General features: G+C 51.0%; 1 protein-coding gene across 2 annotated transcripts in view; it reads left to right on the top strand.

The window, feature by feature from the left end:
• The window catches only part of PTK2B (protein tyrosine kinase 2 beta), a 46,067-nt gene that overhangs the window by 14,982 nt on the left and 10,399 nt on the right, over window positions 1–20,686 (top strand). The window contains exons 9-22 of one of the 2 annotated variants that reach the window (XM_068183098.1): window positions 1,224–1,263; window positions 1,367–1,413; window positions 1,639–1,692; window positions 2,105–2,202; window positions 2,298–2,382; window positions 3,084–3,184; window positions 3,270–3,385; window positions 5,233–5,333; window positions 5,458–5,547; window positions 6,193–6,397; window positions 8,056–8,164; window positions 8,254–8,319; window positions 9,897–10,022; window positions 15,388–15,534. In XM_068183098.1, the coding sequence (XP_068039199.1) occupies window positions 1,224–1,263; window positions 1,367–1,413; window positions 1,639–1,692; window positions 2,105–2,202; window positions 2,298–2,382; window positions 3,084–3,184; window positions 3,270–3,385; window positions 5,233–5,333; window positions 5,458–5,547; window positions 6,193–6,397; window positions 8,056–8,164; window positions 8,254–8,319; window positions 9,897–10,022; window positions 15,388–15,534 (1,385 nt within the window). The remainder of the gene's footprint in view (window positions 1–1,223; window positions 1,264–1,366; window positions 1,414–1,638; window positions 1,693–2,104; window positions 2,203–2,297; window positions 2,383–3,083; window positions 3,185–3,269; window positions 3,386–5,232; window positions 5,334–5,457; window positions 5,548–6,192; window positions 6,398–8,055; window positions 8,165–8,253; window positions 8,320–9,896; window positions 10,023–15,387; window positions 15,535–20,686) is intronic. The other variant, XM_068183099.1, reaches the window with a different exon arrangement.

The raw sequence follows: 20,686 nt of genomic DNA, 5'->3' as shown, positions 1-20,686 counted from the left end.
ATGGGATCAATGGGATGGGATGGGATGGGATGGATGGGGTGGGAAACATGGGATGGGATCCATGGGATGGAGTGGGATAATGGGATGGGATCCATGGGATGAGATGGGATGGGATCCATGGGATGGGATCAATGGGATGGGATGGGATGGGATGGGATGGGATGGGATGGGATGGGATGGATGGGATGGGATGGATGGGGTGGGAAACATGGGATGGGATCCATGGGATGGCGTGGGATAATGGGATGGGATCCATGGGATGAGATGGGATGGGATGGGATGGGATGGGATCCTGGGATGGGATGAGATGGGATCCATGGGATGGGATCCATGGGATGGGATGGGATCCATGGGAAGGGATGGGATAATGGGATGAGATGGGATCCATGGGATGGGATCCATGGGATGGGATAGGATCGATGGGATGGGATGGGATGGGATGGGATCAATGGGATGAGATCGATGGGATGGGATGGGATGGGATGGGATCCTGGGATGGGATGAGATGGGATCCATGGGATGGGATCAATGGGATGGGATGGGATCCATGGGAAGGGATGGGATAATGGGATGGGATGGGATCCATGGGATGGGATCCATGGGATGGGATAGGATCCATGGGATGGGATGGGATGGGATCAATGGGATGAGATCGATGGGATGGGATGGGATGGGATCCTGGGATGGGATGAGATGGGATCCATGGGATGGGATGGGATCCATGGGATGGGATGGGATGGGATCCATGGGATGGGTTGGGATCCATGGGATGGGGTGGAAATTGGATGGGATGGGGTGGGGACAGGACGTTACGGGGATTGGGCAGGGTGGAATGGAATGGAATGGAATGGAATGGAATGGGATGGAATGGAATGGAATGGAATGGGGCTGGATGGGATAGGGATGGAGATGAGGATGGAATGGAGTGGGGTGGGATGGGATGGGGATGAAGATGGGGATGGGATGGCTTTTCATGGAATGGGATGGAGTGGGGTGAAATGGGATGGGGTGGGTGGGATGGGATGGGCATGGGAATACAAATGGTGTTGGAATGAGGTGGAGTGGATGGGATGAGGATGGGATTGGGATGGGATGGGATTGGGATGGGAAGGGATTGGGACAGGACGAGACAAGACGGGATGGGATGGGATGAGGATAGGATCTGGATGGGAATGGGAATGGGATTGAGATTGGGATGGGACCTTACCCCATCCTCCCTGCAGATCGTGAGAAAAGGATCAGCCTCCCACAGATCCCAGCCCCGTGAGTGATCCCGACCTTTTCCCGGGATTCCCGGCCCCGGCGCGGGGTTGGGATCCCGCTCCGTACCCCCCACCCCGCTCCCTGACCCACTTCCCACCCTCAGGAATCTCGGGGAGAGGCAGTCCACGCTTTCCCACAGCGTCAGCGGGGGTGAGTTCGGCCTCTTCCCTCTTCCCACCATCCCGGGGGCGTGGGCAGGGATTTGGGACACATTCCATGTGGGATTCGGGAACGCTGGACACCCCCAGCTCATTTCCAGAGGGTTGGGATGCATCCAAGCATCCTGGAGGAGCACCAGACCCTCTGGAGGTGTTGGAAGACCGCCCACACCCACTGAGCTTCCTGATCCCATTCCCACATCCCGTTTTCCCCCAGATTCCGAAATTTACGCGGAAATCCTGGACGAATCCTCAAGGCCGAGATCCGGAAGTAGGTGCTTCCCTTGGGAATTCTCCAGCTGAGGTGCCCCAATTCCTCCTGCCCATCCCAAATTCCCATCCCAGCTTCACCAAACCTCCGAGAAGGTCCTGAGGAAGCTGGGATGAGGCATGGGGTGGGATCCATGGATCCTCATGGATGGAGAGGGCAGGATCCGTGGATCCATGGATCCTCATGGATGGAGAGAGCAGGATCCATGGATCCTCATGGATGGAGAGAGCAGGATCCATGGATCCTTGGTATGATGAAGAGAGCAGGATCCATAGATCCTCACCGATCCTCACGGATCCTGGTGGACAGAGAGGGTCGGTAGCCATGGACATCCCCCGGTTATTCCGGGCGGATCTTCCCATGGAACCTTCCGGGATCACGAAATCTCCTCCCCGTTCCCACCTCTGTCAAGTCCAGCACTTCGGAATCTCCCGGGACGACGTCGCGCTGGGCCGGATCCTGGGGGAAGGATTCTTCGGAGAGGTCTACGAGGGGATCTACACCACGCCTGTGAGATCCCCGCCCTCCCCTTCTCCACCCCCCCCACCCCAAATCCCGGATCCCGCTTTGGGATGTCCCATTCCCGCTTTTCCTCCACCGAGCAGAAAGGGGAGCGGATCAACGTGGCCGTGAAGACCTGCAAGAAGGACTGCAGCCCGGAAAACCGGGATAAGTTCCTGAGCGAAGCCGGTATCCGGGGGGTCCTCGTGGGGTGTTTTTGGGATACTGAAGGTCTTGATGGGTTTTTTTGGGATCCTGAGGGTCCTGCTGGGGTTTTTTGAGATCCCGAGGGTCCTGCTGGGCTTTTTTGGGATCCTGAGGGTCCTGCTGTGGTTTTTTGAGATCCCGAGGGTCCTGCTGGGCTTTTTTGGGATCCTGAAGGTCCTGCTGGGGTTTTTTGGGGTCATGAAGATCCTTCTGGGGTTTTTTGGGATCATGAGGGTCCTTTTGGGGGTTTTTTTGGGATTCTGAGGGTCTTTTTGGGGTTTTTTTGGGGTCCCAAAGGTCTTGCCGAGGTTTTTTTGGGATGAAATCCTGTTCAGGGCTCCCATGGGGTGGAGGATGGCACAACCTTGTCCTGGCATCTCCCGGTGGCTTTTTGGGAACAAGGAGCCTTTGGAAATTCAAGGTGGAGGAAGAGGGAGTTGATCCATGGCTGGAAGCCTGGGATAGGATCCCAAAAACACTCGGATTATGGGAAGGGATTCTTGGAGGCTGGGGAGTCTGCTGGAATCCCTGGCTGAGGATGTCGATCCCTAAAAAACCAGGAGCTCCAATCCCTTTGGGAAATCCCTCCTGCTCCCACCTCCATCCCCCGCGCCAGGGATGGGGATTCCCCGGGATGGGGGAGGATCCGCCATCCCAAGGTGGGAATTCCACCATTCCCGCAGTGCTGATGAAGAAGCTGGACCACCCCCACATCGTGAAGCTCATCGGCATCGCCGAGGAGGAGCCCACCTGGATCATCATGGAGCTCTATCCCTACGGAGAGGTGCGATTATCCCATTCCCAAGCCCCTTCCCGATCCCGTTCCCGGCGTTCCGGCCACTGATCCTGCCGGGAACGTGCCGTTGCAGCTGGGCCAGTACCTGGAGCAGAACCGGCTGAGCCTGGCCGTGCCCACCCTGGTGCTCTACGCGCTGCAGGTCAGCAAGGCCCTGGCCTACCTGGAGGCCATCAACTGCGTCCACAGGTGAGGGGACGGGACTCGGGATGGGCTCGGAGCCCGATGGGATTCCGGGATGGGCGGGAGAAGGTGGGATCGCGGAGGGGTGGGATGGTGGGAGCTGGGAGTGGTCGCAGGGATGGGGAAGGGGTGGAGTCTTGGGGAAGCTGCGTTGGCCAGGTGAGGGTTCTTCTTCCCCATCCCACCCCATCCCATTATCCCATTATCCCATTATCCCATTATCCCATTATCCCGTTATCCCATTATCCTGTTATCCCATTATCCTGTTATCCCATTATCCCATTATCCCATTATTCCATTACCTCATCCCATTATCCTATTATCCCATTATCCTATTATCCCATTATCCCATTATCCCATTATCCCATTATCCCATCCCATTACCCCGTTATCCCATTATCCCATTATCCCATTATCCCATTATCCCATTATCCCATTATCCCATTATCCCATTATCCCATCCCATTATCCCATTATCCTGTTATCCCATTATCCCATTATCCCATTATTCCATTACCTCATCCCATTATCCTATTATCCCATTACCCCATTATCCCATTATCCCATTATCCCATTATCCTATTATCTCATTATCCCATTATCCCATTATCCCATTATCCCATTATCCCATTATCCCATTACCCCATTATCCCATTATCCCATTATCCCATTATTCCATTATCCCATCCCATTACCCCATTATCCCATTATCCCATTATCCCATCCCATCCCATTATCCCATTATCCCGTTATCCTTTCATGCCATTATCCCAAATCCCAAATCCCATATCCCAAATCCCATTCTATCCCTTTATCCCATTATCCCATCCCATATCCCAAATCCCATATCCCATCCCATTATCCCATCATCCCATTATCCCATTTTCTCATTATCCCATACCCCAAATCCCATATCTTAAATCCTATCCTATCTCGTTGTCCCATCCCATTATCCCATTATCTCATTATCCCATCCCATACCCCAAATCCCATATCCCAAATCCTATCGTAGCCCATTATGCCATCCTATCCCATTATCCCATTATCCCATTACCCCATATCCCAAATCCCCTATTCCAAATTCCATCCTGTCCCATTATCTCAGTATCCCATCCCATATCCCAATTCCCAAATCTCATATCCTAAATCCCTTCCTATCCCATCATCCCATTATCCCATATCTCAAATTCCATCCTATCCCATTATCCCATTATCCCATTATCCCATACCCCAAATCCCATATCCCAAATCCTATCCTCTCCCATTATGCCATCCTATCCCATTATCCCATTATCCCATTATCCCATATCCCAAATCCCATATCTCATATCCTAAATCCCATCCTATCCCATCATCCCATTATCCCATTATGCCATATACCAAATCCCATATCCCAAATCCCAACTCCCATCCTATCCCATCATCCCATCATCCCATCATTATCCCATCATCCCAAATCCCATATCTCATATTCTAAATCCCATCCTATCCCATCATCCCATTATCCCATTATGCCATATACCAAATCCCATATCCCAAATCCCAACTCCCATCCTATCCCATCATCCCATCATCCCATCATCCCATCATTATCCCATTATCCCAAATCCCATATCTCATATTCTAAATCCCATCCTATCCCATCATCCCATTATCCCATTATGCCATATACCAAATCCCATATCCCAAATTCCAACTCCCATCCTATCCCATCATCCCATCATCCCATCATTATCCCATTATCCCATATCCCAAATCCCATATCCCAAATCCCATCCTATCCCATCATTATCCCATCATTATCCCAAATCCCGTTATCCCCTCTCCCGACCCAAGGCTTTCCGTCCCCGCAGGGACATTGCCGTCCGGAACATCCTGGTGGCCTCTCCGGAATGCGTCAAACTCGGAGATTTCGGGCTCTCCCGCTACATCGAGGATGAGGAATACTACAAAGGTAGGATCCCGCGGGATCAGGGATCCCATGGATTCCTCCCGATGGCCGGGAAAGGGGGCGGAGATCGGGATCGTTCCTGGATCCGGATCATTCCTGGATCCGGATCATTCCTGGATCGTTCCAGCTTCCGTCACCCGCCTTCCCATCAAGTGGATGTCTCCGGAATCCATCAACTTCCGGCGCTTCACCACGGCCAGCGACGTCTGGATGTTCGGTGCGTGCTGGGATCTTCGGGATCGGGATGGAGCGGGATCCTGGGATTCAGAATGGGATCCCGGAATTCGTTGTCATGGAGTGGGATCCTGGGATTGATCCGCTTCCTGTGGCATGGGGTGGGATCCTGGGATTGATCCACTTCCCGGGGTGTGGGGTGGGATCCTGGGATTGATCCACTTCTCAGGGTGTGGGGTGGGATTCTGGGGTTTCAGAATGTGATCCCAGAATTCATCATCACGGAGTGGGATCCTGGGATTGATCCACTTCCCATGGGATGGAGCAGAATCCCGGGATTGATCCGTTTCCCATGGCACGCACAAGGACAAATCCCGCTCTGGAATTTCCCAGCTCCAGATTATCCCATTTTTTTCCCTGGGAGAAACCCTCCCAGGGAAGGCCTTCCATTCACCCATCCTTCGGTGCTTCCTCCTCCTCATCCAGGGATTTTAGGGAAGCTGTGGGATGAGCTAAACTCTCCCCTCTCCAAAAAATCCCTGTCTCCAGCCCCTCTGGAATCAGGAACCCCGCGTGTCCCACCACAAAGCTCCACCAGATCCCACCCCCCGCCCAAAAAAAAAAAAAAGGGAAGTGGCGGATTCCCGGGAATTCCGGTGGTTTGAGGTTGTCCCGGTTGCTCCCGCAGCCGTGTGCATGTGGGAGATCCTGAGCTACGGGAAGCAGCCGTTCTTCTGGCTGGAAAACAAGGATGTGATCGGAGTCCTGGAGAAGGGGGATCGGCTCCCGAAACCCGACCTGTGCCCGCCTGTCCTCTACACGCTCATGACGCGCTGCTGGGACTACGATCCCGGGGAGAGGCCCAAATTCCAGGAGCTGGTCTGCAGCCTGAGGTGAGCCCGGAATGCTGGAGCGTCCGTGGAAGGGGTGGGAATTTTGCAGGGGAAAAATCAAGGAAAAGTTTGGGACCAGGAGTTTTTATGGAAAAGTTTGGGTTTAGAGACTTTGCCAGGAAGCGAAATGCTCCAAAGGTTCTCCAAGGGTGGGAATTCTGGAGGATCCTTGGAGGGATGGAGAGTTGGGAATGTGGACGAAGAATCTGGGAAAAGTGTGGGATCGGGAGTTTTTGTGGAAAAGTTTGGGTTTTGGCCCTTTCCTGAGAAGCGAAATGCTCCAAAGGACCTCCAAGGGTGGGAATTCTGGAGTGGGATGGAGAAGTGGGAATGTGGTGGAAAAATCTGGGAAAAACTTCGGAGATGGATTGGTGGGAATGTGGTGGAGAAATCCCAGAAAACCTTGGGATCAAGAGGATTTGTGGAAATTTTGGGCTTGGAGAAGCATCAGAGACCCTTTGGAAGGGGATGGGATGGAAGGGCTTTGCTTCCCGGGAAAGGTTCTCCAAAGGGTCTCCAAGGCTTCTCCAAGACCAAATTCCAGGAGCTGCTCTGCAGCCTGAGGTGAGCCCGGAATGCTGGAGGGTCCGTGGAAGGGGTGGGAATTTTGCAGGGGAAAAATCAAGGAAAAGTTTGGGATCGGGAGTTTTTATGGAAAAGTTTGGGTTTAGAGACTTTGCCGGGAAGCGAAATGCTCCAAAGGTTCTCCAAGGGTGGGAATTCTGGAGGATCCTTGGAGGGATGGAGAGTTGGGAATGTGGATGAAGAATCTGGGAAAAGTGTGGGATCGGGAGTTTTTGTGGAAAAGTTTGGGTTTTGGCCCTTTCCTGAGAAGCGAAATGCTCCAAAGGACCTCCAAGGGTGGGAATTCTGGAGTGGGATGGAGAAGTGGGAATGTGGTGGAAAAATCTGGGAAAAACTTCGGAGATGGATTGGTGGGAATGTGGTGGAGAAATCTTGGAAAACCTTGGGATCAAGAGGTTTTGTGGAAAAGTCTGGGCTTGGAGGAGCATCGGAGACCCTTTGGAAGGGGATGGGATGGAAGGGCTTTGCTTCCCGGGAAAGGTTCTCCAAAGGGTCTCCAAGGCTTCTCCAAGACCAAATTCCAGGAGCTGCTCTACAGCCTGAGGAGAGCCTGAAATGCTGGAGGATCCGTGGAAGGGGTGGGAATTTTGCAGGGGAAAAATCAAGGAAAAGTTTGGGATCGGGAGTTTTTATGGAAAAGTTTGGGTTTAGAAACTTTGCCAGGAAGCGAAATGCTCCAAAGGATCTCCAAGGCTTGGAATTCTGGAGTGGGATGGAGAAGTGGGAATGTGGTGGAAAAATCTGGGAAAAACTTCGGAGATGGATTGGTGGGAATGTGGTGGAGAAATCTTGGAAAACCTTGGGATCAAGAGGTTTTGTGGAAAAGTCTGGGCTTGGAGGAGCACCGGAGACCCTTTGGAAGGGGATGGGATTGATGGGCTTTGCTTCCTGGGAAAGGGAATTTTCAGGGAATTCTGCTCCCACATCTCACCGGGATCAGCCGTGGGAATTCCGCTCTCCTCCCACTCCCATCCCTCCCATCCTCCTTGGCGTTTTCCATCCCGGCTCTCCGGGCTGTGGGAAATTCCCGGGAATTCCCGGGATCGTCACCTCCGTGTCCCCTCCCCGCACAGTGACATTTACCTGATGGAGAAGGAGCTGGCCAAGGAGCAGGAGAGGAACAACCGGCACCGCCCTCCCAAAATCCTGGAGCCGCCGGCATTCCAGGAGCCGCCTCCCAAGGTTGGGACGGGATGGGACGGGTGGGACGCAAATTTGGGATTTCCCGGATGGGATACGGAGGAATTCCCGCCTTTCTCCCATTCCCGCAGCCCAGCAGGCCCATGTACAAGCCGCCATCCCAGAATAACCTCCTGGCTCCCAAGCTGCAATTCCAGGTGAGGCTGCGGGGCCGGAGAATCCCACAGGGATTTGGGACAGGGTGGTGAGGATGGGAGATCCCGGGAATCTCGTGGATTTTGGGATCGGACGTGCTCCACGCCACCATTCCAAGCGAGGCGCAGCTTCCGGGCTCTGGGATGTGTCCACTGGGAATCCCGGAGTCGTTGAGGTTGAAAAAGCTCTTGGAGACCTTGGAGTCCAACCATTCCCACCCCGGATCCGCGTCCCCCCTAATCCACGTGGATTTGAATCCATCCAGGAATTCCGGGGATTCTTCCGGGGCGGGATGGGTTTTCCATGCAGGAATTATTCCCGATATCCCATAAACCTGCCCTGGCACAGCTCCCTCATCCCATCCCTCCTTCCCCGGGAGCAGATCCCGATCCCTCCTGGCAGGGAATTCCAGAGGGAATTTCCCTCTTTTTTTCGAGGCTGAGCACTCCCATATCCTTCAGCCATTCCCGATTTTTTGGGAAGAGCCTCTGAAGCTCTTGGGAGGCCAGAATATCCCAAAATATTCCAAAATATCCCAAATTATCCTAAATATCCCAAAATATTCCAAAATATCCCAAAATATTCCAAGCCCACTTTTAGGACGAGGCTGATCCTTATCTGGGATGCCTCCCGGCACAATTCCCACTCTTCAGAGGTCAGAATCTCCCAAAATATCACAGAATATCCCCAGATTTTCCAAGCCCACTTTTAGGATGAGGCCGATTCCGATCCAGGACAGCTCCTGGCGCAATTCCCGCTCTTCGGATCCCAGAATATCCCAAAATATTCCAAAATATTCTAAAATATTCTAAAATACTAGAAAATACCCCAAAATATCCCAAAATATTCCAAGCCCACTTTTAGGACGAGGCCGATCCCCATCCGGGTTGGCTCCCGGCACAATTCCTGCTCTTTGGAGTCCAGAATATCCCAAATTTTCCCAAATTATGCCAAAATATCCCAAAATATTCCAAGCCCACTTTTAGGACGAGGCCAATCCCGATCTGGGATGGCTCCCGGCGCAATTCCCACTCTTCAGAGGCCAGAATCTCCGAAAATATCCCAAAATATCCCAAAACATCCCAAAATATTTGAAAACATCCCAACATGTTAAAAAATATCCTGAAATATCCCAAAATATTCTAAGCCCACTTTTAGGACGAGGCCAATCCCGATCTGGGACTCCTCCCAGTGCAATTCCCGCTCTTCGGAGGTGAAAATCTCCGAAAATATCCCAAATTATCCCAAATTAACCCAAAATATCCCAAAATATCCCAAAATATTCCAAGCCCACTTTTAGGACGAGGCCAATCCCGATCCAGGACGGCTCCTGGTGCGATTCCTACTCCTCAGAGGCCGGAATATTCCAAAATATCCCCAAACATCCCAAAATATCCCAAAATATTCCAAGCCCACTTTTAGGACGAGGCCGATCCCGATCCGGCACGGCTCCTGGCACATTTCCCGCTCTTCCCGCGCTCCCGCTCCGTCCGTGTGTCCGCGCTAACCCCTTCCCATGGGCTTCTCTCGCGCCTGCGCCGCTCCCGCCGCCGCTCCCGCCGAATTCCCAAATTCCCAGGTTCCGGAGGGGCTCTGTGCCAGCTCTCCCACCCTCGCCAGTCCCGCCGAGTACCAGAGCCCGGCAAATTCCCGGCGCACTCCGCCTCCCAGCCGGCACAACGTCTTCAAGCGCCACAGCATGAGGGTAAGCCCGGAATTCCCGCTGGGATTTGGCGTCCGGAGGAATTCCCAATCCTCAAAAACCCTCCCATTGCTGGAACCCGCTTCCCGTTGGGATTCACCATCTGGAGGCCTTCCCAATCCTCAAAAATCATCCCGTTGGAGGAATTCCCAATCCTCAAAGATCCCGTTGTTGGGATCTGCTTCCCGCTGGAATTTGGCATCCAGAGGCCTTCCCAATCCTCAAAAATTGTCCTGTTGGGATCCATTGGAGTCCTCTTCCTGTTGGGATTCGGCATCCGGAGGAATTCCCAATCCTCAGAAATCCTCCCGTTTTTGGGATCCACTTCCCAGTGGGATTTGGTATCCGGAGGCCTTCCCAATCCTCAAAAATGGTCCTGTTTTTGGGATCCATTTGGATCCTCTTCCCATTGGGATTTGGGATCCAGAGGCCTTCCCAAGCCTCAAAATTCCTCCCGAATTTGGGATCCACTTCCTGTTGGGATTCTCCCTCTGGAAGTCTTCCCAATCCTCAAAAATTGTCCATTGGAGGAATTCCCCATCCTCATTGTTGGGATCCTCTTCCCGTTGGGATTTGGGATCCAGAGGCCTTCCCAATCCTAAAAATTGTCCTGTGTTTGGGATCCACTTCCCATTGGAATTCAGCATCCGAAGCTCTTCCCAATCCTCAAAAATTGACCCATTAGAGGAATTCCCAGTCCTCAAAGATCCTGTTGTAGGGGTCCTCTTCCCGCTGGGATTTGGCATCCGGAGCTCTTCCCAATCCTCAAAAATCCTAATGTTGGAGGAATTCCCAATCCTCAAAAACTGTCCCAGTGTTGGAATCCTCTTCCCGTTGGGATTCGGCATCTGTAGTCCTTCCCAATCCTCAAAAATCCTCCCATTGTTGAGACCCACTTCCCGTTGGGATTCAGCATCCGGAGGCCTTCCCAGTCCTCAAAAATCTTCTCTTTGGGATCTACTTCCTGTTGGAATTTGGGACCCGGAGGTCTTCCCAATCCTCATAAATCATCCCGGTGTTGGGATCCACTTCCCGCTGGGATTCGGCATCCGGAGTCCTTCCCAATCCTCAAAAATTGTCCTGTTTTTGGGATCCACTTCCCAGTGGGATTCAGCATCCGGAGGTCTTCCCAACCCTCAAAAACCATCCCAGTGGAATTCGGCATCCAGAGGTCTTCCTAATCCTCAAAAATCATCCCGTTTTTGGGATCCTCTTCCCATTGGGATTTGGCATCCAGAGGCCTTCCCAATCCTCAGAAATCCTCCAAATGGGATTCGGCATCCGGAGGCCTTCCCAATCCTCAAAAATTGTCCTATTTTTGGGATCTACTTCCCAGTGGGATTCACCATCTGGAGGTCTTCCCAATCCTCAAAAAATTGTCCCGTGTCTGGGATCCACTGGAATCCACTTCCCATTGGGATTCGGCATCCAGAGGCCTTCCCAATCCTCAGACATGGTCCTGTGTTTGGGATCTACTTCCCATTGGGATTCAGCATCCAGAGGTTTTCCCAATCTTCCAAAATTGTCCCGTTGGAGGAATTCCCAATCCCCAAAGAGCCCTCAAAGAGCACATTGTTTGGATCCTCTTCCCGTTGGGATTTGGGACCCGGAGGTCTTCTCAATCCTAATAAATCATCCTGGTGTTGGGATCCGCTTCCTGTTGGGATTCACCATCTGGAGGTCTTCCCAATCCTCAAAAAATTGTCCCGTGTCTGGGATCCACTTCCTGTTGGGATTTGGCATCCAGAGACCTTCCCAATCCCCAAAAATCAACCCATTTTTGGGATCCACTTCCCAGTGGGATTCGGCATCCGGAGCTCTTCCTAATCCTCAAAAAGGGTCCTGTTGGAGGAATTCCCAATCCTCAAAAACCATCCTGGTGTTGGGATCCTCTTCCCGGTGGGATTCGGCATCCGGAGTCCTTCCCAATCCTCAAAAACCGTCTTGGTGTTGGGATCCTCTTCCCATTGGGATTCGGCATCCAGAGGCCTTCCCAATCCCCAAAAACCGTCCTGGTGTTGGGATGCTCTTCCCAGTGGGGTTCGGCATCTGGAGTCCTTCCCAATCCTCAAAAACCGTCCTGGTGTTGGGATGCTCTTCCCGGTGGGATTCGGCATCCGGAGTCCTTCCCAATCCTCAAAAACCGTCCTGGTGTTGGGATCCTCTTCCCGGTGGGATTCGGCATCCGGAGTCCTTCCCAATCCTCAAAAACCGTCCTGGTGTTGGGATCCTCTTCCCGTTGGGATTTGGGATCTGGAGATCATCCCAATCCTCAAAAACCGTCCCATTTTTGGGATCCGCTTCCCGCTGCTGCTTCCCGCTGCTTCCCGCTGCTCCCGGCTCGATGTTGGATCCATGGGAAGGTCGAATCCCATTCCCGATGGAAGGCTCGATCTTTGGGATGTCTCCATCTTTCCCCTCCCCGTGTCCTGGATTTTCTTGCATGGCATTCCCAAAAAAACGAGCATGGAATGGGTTTTCAAGTCGCTCCTCGTGCTCCCGCCTTGGGATCCCACCTGAAATTCCAGAGGGGGATTTTTCCAGCTGGTTGTGGTCCCAAAATTCCCCTGGGAATTGGGATGCTCCAGCTGCGGCTGCCTCTCCTTGCTGGAAACCCAATTTCCCCATTTTCCCCTATTTTTCCCTCATTTTCCCCATTTTCCCCTATTTTTCCCGCCTTTTCCCCGTTTTCCCCCATTTCCCCCTCGTTTTTCCTCCTTTTCCTTCTTTTCCCCTACATTTCTCCTCTTTTTCCCAACTTTTCCCCACCTTTTCCCCCTCCTTTCCCCCATTTTCTCCCCATTTTCTCCCATTTTCTCCTATTTTCCCCCTTTCCCCCCTTTTTCTCCCCTTTCCCCTGTCCATTACTTCCCTCTTTTCCCATTTTCCCAATTTTTCCCCTTTTCTGTCCTTTTTCCTTTTTTTTCTCCTCTATCCCCATATCCCCCCATTTCCCCCTATTTTTCCTTTTTTCCCTCTTTTTCCCTGCTTCCTCCCTCTTTTTCCCACCTTTTCCCCCATTTCCTCCCAATTTCTCCCATTTTCTCCCCTTTCCCCCTCTTTTTCCCCCTTTTCCTCCCTTTTCCCCATCCACTATTTCCCTCTTTTCCCATTTTCCCCCTTTTTCCCCTTTTCTGTCCTTTTCCCTTTTTTTCTCCTCTATCCCCATTTCCCCCTCTTTTCCTACATTTCTTCTCCTTTTTCCTCCTTTCCCCCTTTTTCCCCCTTTTCACTCTTTTCCCACCATTCTCCCTTTTTCCCTTTTCTCCCGATTTCCCCCCTTTTTCTCCTTTTTTCTCCTTTATCCCCCATTTTTTCCCTTTCCTATTTTTCTCGCTAATCCCCCCTTTTCCCGTTTTTGCCTTTACCCCCCCTTTCCCCCTTCTTTTTTTCCATTTTTCTCATTTTTCCTCCTTTCCCCCCTTTTTTCCCAATTTCTACCCCCTTTTTCCTCTTTTACTTCCCGTTCTCCTTTTTTCCCTCCTTTACCCCTTTTTTTCCCGCTCCACTTTTATTTTTTCCCATTTTCTACCCTTTCCCCCTTTTCCCCCCCTTTTCCCCCTTTTTCAATTTTTCTCCCTATTCTTCCTTTCCTCCACAGTTTCCATTTTTTCATTTTTTCCCCATTTCCCCCCTTTTTCTCCTTTTTCCCCTCTTCTCCTTTTCTCCTCTTTATCCCCATTTCCTTCTTTTCTCCTTTTTTCTCCTTTTCCCCCTTTTCCCATTTTTCCATTTTCCCCCTCTTCTCCCCAATTTCCCATTTTTCTCATTTTCTCACCATTTTCCTCTTCCCCCAATCTTTTTTCCTTCTCTCCCTTTTCCCATTTTTCTCCCTTTTCTCCCTATATCCCCATTTTGCCCTTTTTCCTATTTTTTCTCCTTTTTCCCCATTTCACCTCCTTTTCCCCCTTTTCTCTCTTTTATCCCCATTTTCTCCTGTTTTCTCCTTTTTCCTGCTTTTCCCCCTTTTCCTTTTTTCCCTCCCCCTTTTTCCCACTTTTCTCCCTATTCTCCATTTCCCCCCCCCGTTTCCATTTTTTCTCCTTTTTCCCCATTTCCCCCCCTTTTCCCCCTTTTAACTTTTTCCCACTTTTCCCATTTTTCTCCCTTTTCTACCCTTCATCCCCGTTTCCCCACTTTTCTCCCCTTTATCCTAATTTTCCTTCATTTTCTCCTGTTTTCTCCTTTTGCCTCATTTTGCTCCCTTTTCCCATTTTTCTTCCTACTCTCCCCTTTCTCCATTTTTCTCCTCTTTAGCCTCGTTTTTCCCCCTTTTTCTCCTTTTTCCTCTTTTCCCTCTTTATCCCATTCCCCCTTTTTTCCTTTTCCCCATTTTCTCCCTTTTTCTTCTTTTTTCCCCTTTCCCCCCTTTTCCTCCTGTCCCCCTTTTCCCATTTTCTCCCTTTTATCCTCTTTATCCCCATTTTCCCAATTTTTTCCCTTTATCCCCATTTCCCCCCCCTTTTCTCCCCTTTATCCCCATCTTCCACCTTTTTCTCTTTTTTCTCCTTTTGCTCCCTTTTCCCGCCTTCTTCCATTTTTCTTCCTGCTCTCCCTTTTCTCCTCTTTATCCTCGTTTTCCTCCCTTTTCCTCTTTTCCCCCTTTATCCCTATTCCCCCTTTTCTCTCCTTTCCCCCCCTTTTCCCCCTTTATCCCCATTTTCTTCCCATTTTCCCCTGTTATCCCCATTTTCCTTATTTTTCTCCTTTTTTCTCCTTTTGCCCCCTTTTCTCCCTTTTTCCATTTTTCTCCCTTTTCTCCCCATTTCCCCCCTTTTTCTCCTTTTTACTCATTTCCCCCTTTTCCCCCTTGATCCCCATTTTTCTCCCCTTGATCCCCATGTTCCTTCTTTTTCTTCTTTTTTCCCCCTTTCCCCCCATTTTTCTCCCCTTTTCTCTTCTTTATCCCTGTTTTTCCCCTTGTCTCCTTTTCCTCTTTTCCCAATTTTTCCCCATTTTCCCCCTTCCCCCACCCCCCCATTTTTCCCCTCCCACCTCTCTCCCTCCACCCTCACCTCCACCCCACCCAGAACTTCCCTCCCTCTTCCGGAACTGTGGCGATTCCTCGGCGGGAATTCCTCCTCCGGATCCAGGGATTCTCTGGGAATTCCAGCCCAGATGGGAATTCCTTCCCAAGATCCCAAAATCCCAAGCTCCCCTTTCCCACTGGGAGCCATTCCCTGGCTCCTGGCCCTCCAGCCCTTCCCCAAATTCCAGCTCTCCTGGAGCCCCTTTGGGGTCGGGAAGCATCTCCAAGGATTCCCTGGATCCTTCCCCGATCCAGGGGAACATTCCCAGCTCTCCCAGCCCTGGGATTGGATCCCCGATCCCCAATCCCTGATCCCTGTTTTCCCGGGGGAAATTCCAGGAGGAGGATTTCCAGCGGCCGGGCAGCCGGGAGGAGGCGCAGCAGCTGCTGGAGCTGGAGCGGCTCCGGGTGGAGCAGGCCATGGAGCGCCAGCAGAAGGAGATGCTGGAGGATCACCGCTGGCTCCGCCAGGAGGTCCAGAGCCTGGTGAGACACTTCCCAGAAAAATAAAAAAAAAATCCATGGGAATGGGAGGGGTGGGAAAGGAGCCGGAATCCCATCCCGGTTCCAGCCCCGATGTCCCAGCCTGGGATTGGATCCATCCCCATCGCAACTCCTCCTTGAGAAGGGACTTCGGGATCCAGGGGCTTCACTGGGAATTTGGGACTCCAGGAAGGGTCTCCCTTTCCTTTTCCATCTTCACATTCCATAAAAAATCCCTTGGGATGGATCCTGAGTGTCCTTGATCCCAGAATCCCGGAATGGTTTGGGTGAGATCCGTAGAGCTTCAATCCCATCCCGTTCCAACCCCACCGTCCCAGGGTGATCCAATTTTCCTTGGACATTCCCAGGGATCCAGGGATTCTTTGGGAATTCCAGCCCAGACGGGAATTCCTTCTCAAGATCCCCCTTTTCCCACTTTTCCTGGGAATTCCCTCCATTCCCAGATGGGGATTGGATCCATCCCAACGCCTTTCTAGGAAGGAATTTTGGGAATTCCTGGGGAATTTGCGACTCCAGGAAGGGTCTCCCTTCCCTTTTCCATCCCCACATTCCATAAAAATCCCTCGGGATGGATCCTGAGCGTCCTTGATCCCAGAATCCTGGAATGGTTTGGGATGGGATCCGTGGAGCTTCAATCCCATCCCATTCTAACTGTCAATCCCAGAGTGCTCCAACCTTTCCTTGGATATTCCCAGGGATCCAGGGATTCTTTGGGAATTCCAGCCCAGACGGGAATTCCTTCCCAAGATCCCCTTTTTCCCACTTTTCCTGGGAATTCCCTCCATTCCCAGATGGGGATTGGATCCATCCCAACTCCTTTCTAGGAAGGAATTTTGGGAATTCCTGGGGAATTTGGGACTCCAGGAAGGGTCTCCCTTCCCTTTTCCATCCCCACATTCCATAAAAAATCCCTTGGGATGGATCCTGAGTGTCCTTGATCCCAGAATCCCGGAATGGTTTGGGTGAGATCCGTAGAGCTTCAATCCCATCCCATTCCAACCCCACTATCCCAGGGTGATCCAACCTTTCCTTGGATATTCCCAGGGATCCAGGGATTCTCTGGGAATTCCAGCCCAGCCAGGAATCCCCTCCCAAATCCCATTTTCCCCTTTCCCTGGGAATTCCCTCCATTCCCACCTCTCCCAGCCTGGCATTGGATCCATCCCCACCCTGACTCCTCCTGGAGAAGGAATTTTCAGGATCAAGGGGTTTCACTGGGAATTCAGGATTCCAGGAGGGGTCTCACTTCCCTTTTCCATCCCCACATTCCATAAAAAATCCCTTGGGATGGATCATGCTGAGTGTCCTTGATCCCAGAATCCTGGAATGGTTTGGGTGAGATCCGTGGAGCTTCAATCCCATCCCATTCCAACCCCACCATCCCAGGGGGATCCAACTTTTCCTTGGACATTCCCAGGGACCCAGGGATTCTCTGGGAATTCCAGCCCAGCCAGGAATTCCTTCCCAAGATCCATTTTCCCCATTTTCCTGGGAATTCCCTCCATTCCCAGATGGGGATTGGATCCATCCCCATCCCAATTCCTGGCGAAGCAATTTCATGATCCAGGGGTTTCACTGGGAATTCGGGAAGACTCCAGGAAGGGTCTCACTTCCCTTTTCCAGCCCCGAATTCCATAAAAATCCTTCAGGATGGATCCTGAGTGTCCTCGATCCCAGAATCCTGGAATGGTTTGGATGGGATCCATGGACCTTCACTCCCATCCATTCCAACCGTCAGTCCCAGAGCGCTCCAACCTTTCCTTGGATATTCCCAGGGATCCAGGGATTCTCTGGGAATTCCAGCCCAGCTGGGAATTCCTTCCCAAGATCCCAAAATCCCAGGCTCCCCTTTCCCACTGGAAAGCCATTCCCTGGCTCCTGGCCCTCCAGCCCTTCCCCAAATTCCAGCTCTCCTGGAGCCCCTTGGGGAGCGGGAAGCGGCTCCAAGGATTCCCTGGATCCTTCCCCGATCCAGGGGAACATTCCCAGCTCTCCCAGCCTGGGATTGGATCCATCCCCATCCCGATTCCTCCTGGGGAAGGAATTTCGGGATCCAGGGGCTCCACAATCCAATGGAATATTTGGAATTTTGAGCAATTTTAAGGCGTTTTCAGTTGCATTTTATTATTTTATTTTAAATTTTGGAACCGGGATTTTGGGTGAGCAAATTCGCCGTTCCTGGGCTGAATTCCCCCTCCCATCCACATTCCTGGATCCTGTGCTGCTCCCTTCCTGGAAAATGTTCCATAGCTCTCCCAGAAATTCGGAAAAATCTGTATTTTCCTCATTTTCCCCCCACTTTTCCTATTTTTCCCCACTTTTTCCTGCACTTCCCTTCATTTCCCCCCTTTTCCTCCTGTTTTTGCCCCATTTTCCTCCCTTTTTCCTCCTTTATTCCTTGCTTTTCTATCCTTTTCCCTCCATTTTTCCTATTTTTTCCCCTTCCCCTTTCCCCCCCTTTTTCCTTTCTTTTTTCCTCCATTTCCCCCTTTTTTCCTCTTTCCCCCCCATTTTTTCCTTTCTTCCCCTTCCTTTTTACCCCCGTTTCCCTCCCTTTTTTCCTCCATTTCCCCCCCTTTATTCCTCTTCTTCCTCCCATTTTTCCCTTTTTTCCCCTTTCCCTCCTTTTTTCCCTCCTTTTTTCCCCCTTCCCCTCCCATTTTCCCCCATTTTCCCCCTTTTTTCCTCCATTTCCCTCCCTTCCCCCCCCTTTTCCTCCCATTTTTTCCTTTTTTCTCCCTTCCCCACTTTTTCCCCTTTTCCCTCCCTTTATTCCTCCATTTCCTCCCTTTTTTTCTCTTTTCCTCCCATTTTTCCCTTTATTTCCCCTGTCCTCCTTTTTTCCCTTTTTCCTCCCTTTATTCCTCCCTTTCCCCCCTTTTATCCCCCCTTATCTTCCCTTTTTCTCATTTTCTTCCTTTTTCCTCATTTTCCCCCCATTTTCCCTTTTCCCCCTTTACCCCTTTCCCTCTTTTTCTCGCCTTTCCTTTCCCAATTCCCCCCTTTTCCCATTTTTTCCTTTTTTCCCTTCCGCCCTTTCCCCCTTTTCCCCCTTTTTCACCATTTTCCCTTTTTCCCCCTTCACCCCCCTTTTCCTCTTTTTTTCTCATTTTCCCCCCTTTCTCCCCATTTTTCTTTTCCCATTTTCACATTTCCCCCTCCCATATCCCCCCCTTTTCCTCCCTTTTTCCCCTTTCCCCCCCTTTCCCTCCCTTTATTCCTCCATTTCCCCCCTTTGTTCCCATTTTCCTCCCATTTTCCCCCTTTTTTTCCCTCCCCCCTCCTTTTCCCCCTTGTCTCCCATTTCCTCATTTTCCCCATTTTTCCTAATTTTCCCCAATTTCCCTCCTTTCCTTTCCTTTCCTTTCCTTTCCTTTCCTTTCCTTTCCTTTCCTTTCCTTTCCTTTCCTTTCCTTTCCTTTCCTTTCCTTTCCTTTCCTTTCCTTTCCCTTTCCCTTCCCTTTCCCTTTCCTTTCCCTTTCCCTTTCCCTTTCCCTTTCCCCTTTCCCTTTCCTTTCCCTTTCCTTTCCTTCATTTTTCCTCCTTTTTTCCCCTTTCCCCTCCCAATTCCCCCCTTTTCCCTCCCTTTATTCCTACATTTCCCCCATTTTTCCTCCTTTTCCTCCCGTTTTCCTCTTTTTCCTCCCATTCTCCCTTTTCCCCCTTTTCCTCCCTTTATTCCTCCCTTTCCCTCCCATTTTTCTCCCATTTTTCTCCCATTTTCCCTTTCCCCCCTTTTCTTTTCATTTCCCCCCCTTTTCCCGCATTTTTTCCCTTTCCCCCCCTTTTCCTCCTTTTTCCCCCTTTTCCCTCCCAATTCCCCCCCTTTTCCCCAATTTTTCCCCTTCTCCACCATTCCCTCCCTTTTCCCCTTTTTCCTCCCATTTTTCCCTTTTTTCCCCTTTTATTCCTTTTCCTCCCCTGCTCCTCCCTTTTTCTCATTTTCCCCCTTTTTCCCCCATTTCCCCCTTTTTTCCCCTTCACCCCTTCCCCTCCTTTTCCCCTCCTTTTTCCCCCTTTCCCCTCCCATTTTCCATCCATTTCCCCATTTTTCCTGCTTTCCCCCCTTTTCCCTCCCTTTATTCCTCCATTTCCCCCTTTTGATCCCATTTTCCTCCAATTTTTTCCCTTTTTTCTTCTTTCCTCCTTTTTCTCCCTTTTCATCCCTTCTTCTCATTTTCCCGATTTTTCCCCAATTTTCCCTTTTCCCCCCTTCCCCTCCTTTCCTCCTTTTTTCCTCCTTTTTTTCCTCCTATTTTCCCCTTTCCCCTCCCAATTCCCCCCCTTTTTCCCTCCCTTTATTCCTACATTTCCCCCATTTTTCCTCCTTTTCCTCCCGTTTTCCTCTTTTCCTCCCATTTCTCCTTTTCCCCCCCTTTTCCCTCCCTTTATTCCTACATTTCCCCCCTTTTCCCCAATTTTTCCCCTTCTCCACCATTCCCTCCCTTTTCCCCTTTTTCCTCCCATTTTTCCCTTTTCCCTCCTTTTATTCCTTTTCCTCCCCTGCTCCTCCCCTTTTCTCATTTCCTCCCTTTTCCCCATTTTTTCCCTTTCCCTGCCTTTTTCTTCCTTTTTTCCCCTTTCCCCTCCCATTTTCCACCCCTTTCCCCACCTGTTCCCCATTTTTCCCTGCTTTCCCCCCTTTTTTCCCCTTTTCCCCCTTTTCCCTCCTTTTATTCCTCCATTTCCCCCCCTTTGTTCCCATTTTGGTCCCATTTTTCCCTTTTTTCCCCACCCCCCTTTTTCCCCCTTGTCCTCCCTTTTTCTCATTTTCCCCATTTTTCATAATTTTCCCCAATTTTCCCTCCCAATCCCCTCCTTTCCTCCTTTTTTTCCTCCTTTTTTGCCATTTTCCCTCCCAATTCACTCCCTTTATTCCTACATTTCCCCTCCATTTTCCTCTTTTTCCTCCCATTTTTCCCCTTCCTTCCTTTTTCCCCTTTTCCCTCACTTTATTCCTCCCTTCCCCCCTTTTCCCATTTTTCCTTCCATTTTCCCCCTTTCCCCCCCTTTATTCCTCCCTTTCCCTCCCGTTTTTCTCCCATTTTTCCCCTTTTCCCTTTTTCTCATTTCCCCCCTTTTCCCGCATTTTTTCCCTTTCCCCCCCTTTTCCTCCTTTTTCCCCCTTTTCCCT

This window comes from Anomalospiza imberbis, chromosome 3 (genome assembly GCF_031753505.1).
Source record: "Anomalospiza imberbis isolate Cuckoo-Finch-1a 21T00152 chromosome 3, ASM3175350v1, whole genome shotgun sequence".
Lineage (NCBI taxonomy): Eukaryota > Metazoa > Chordata > Aves > Passeriformes > Viduidae > Anomalospiza > Anomalospiza imberbis.
Note: the sequence above shows the minus strand (reverse complement) of the source record. Positions and strands in the feature narration are given on the sequence as shown.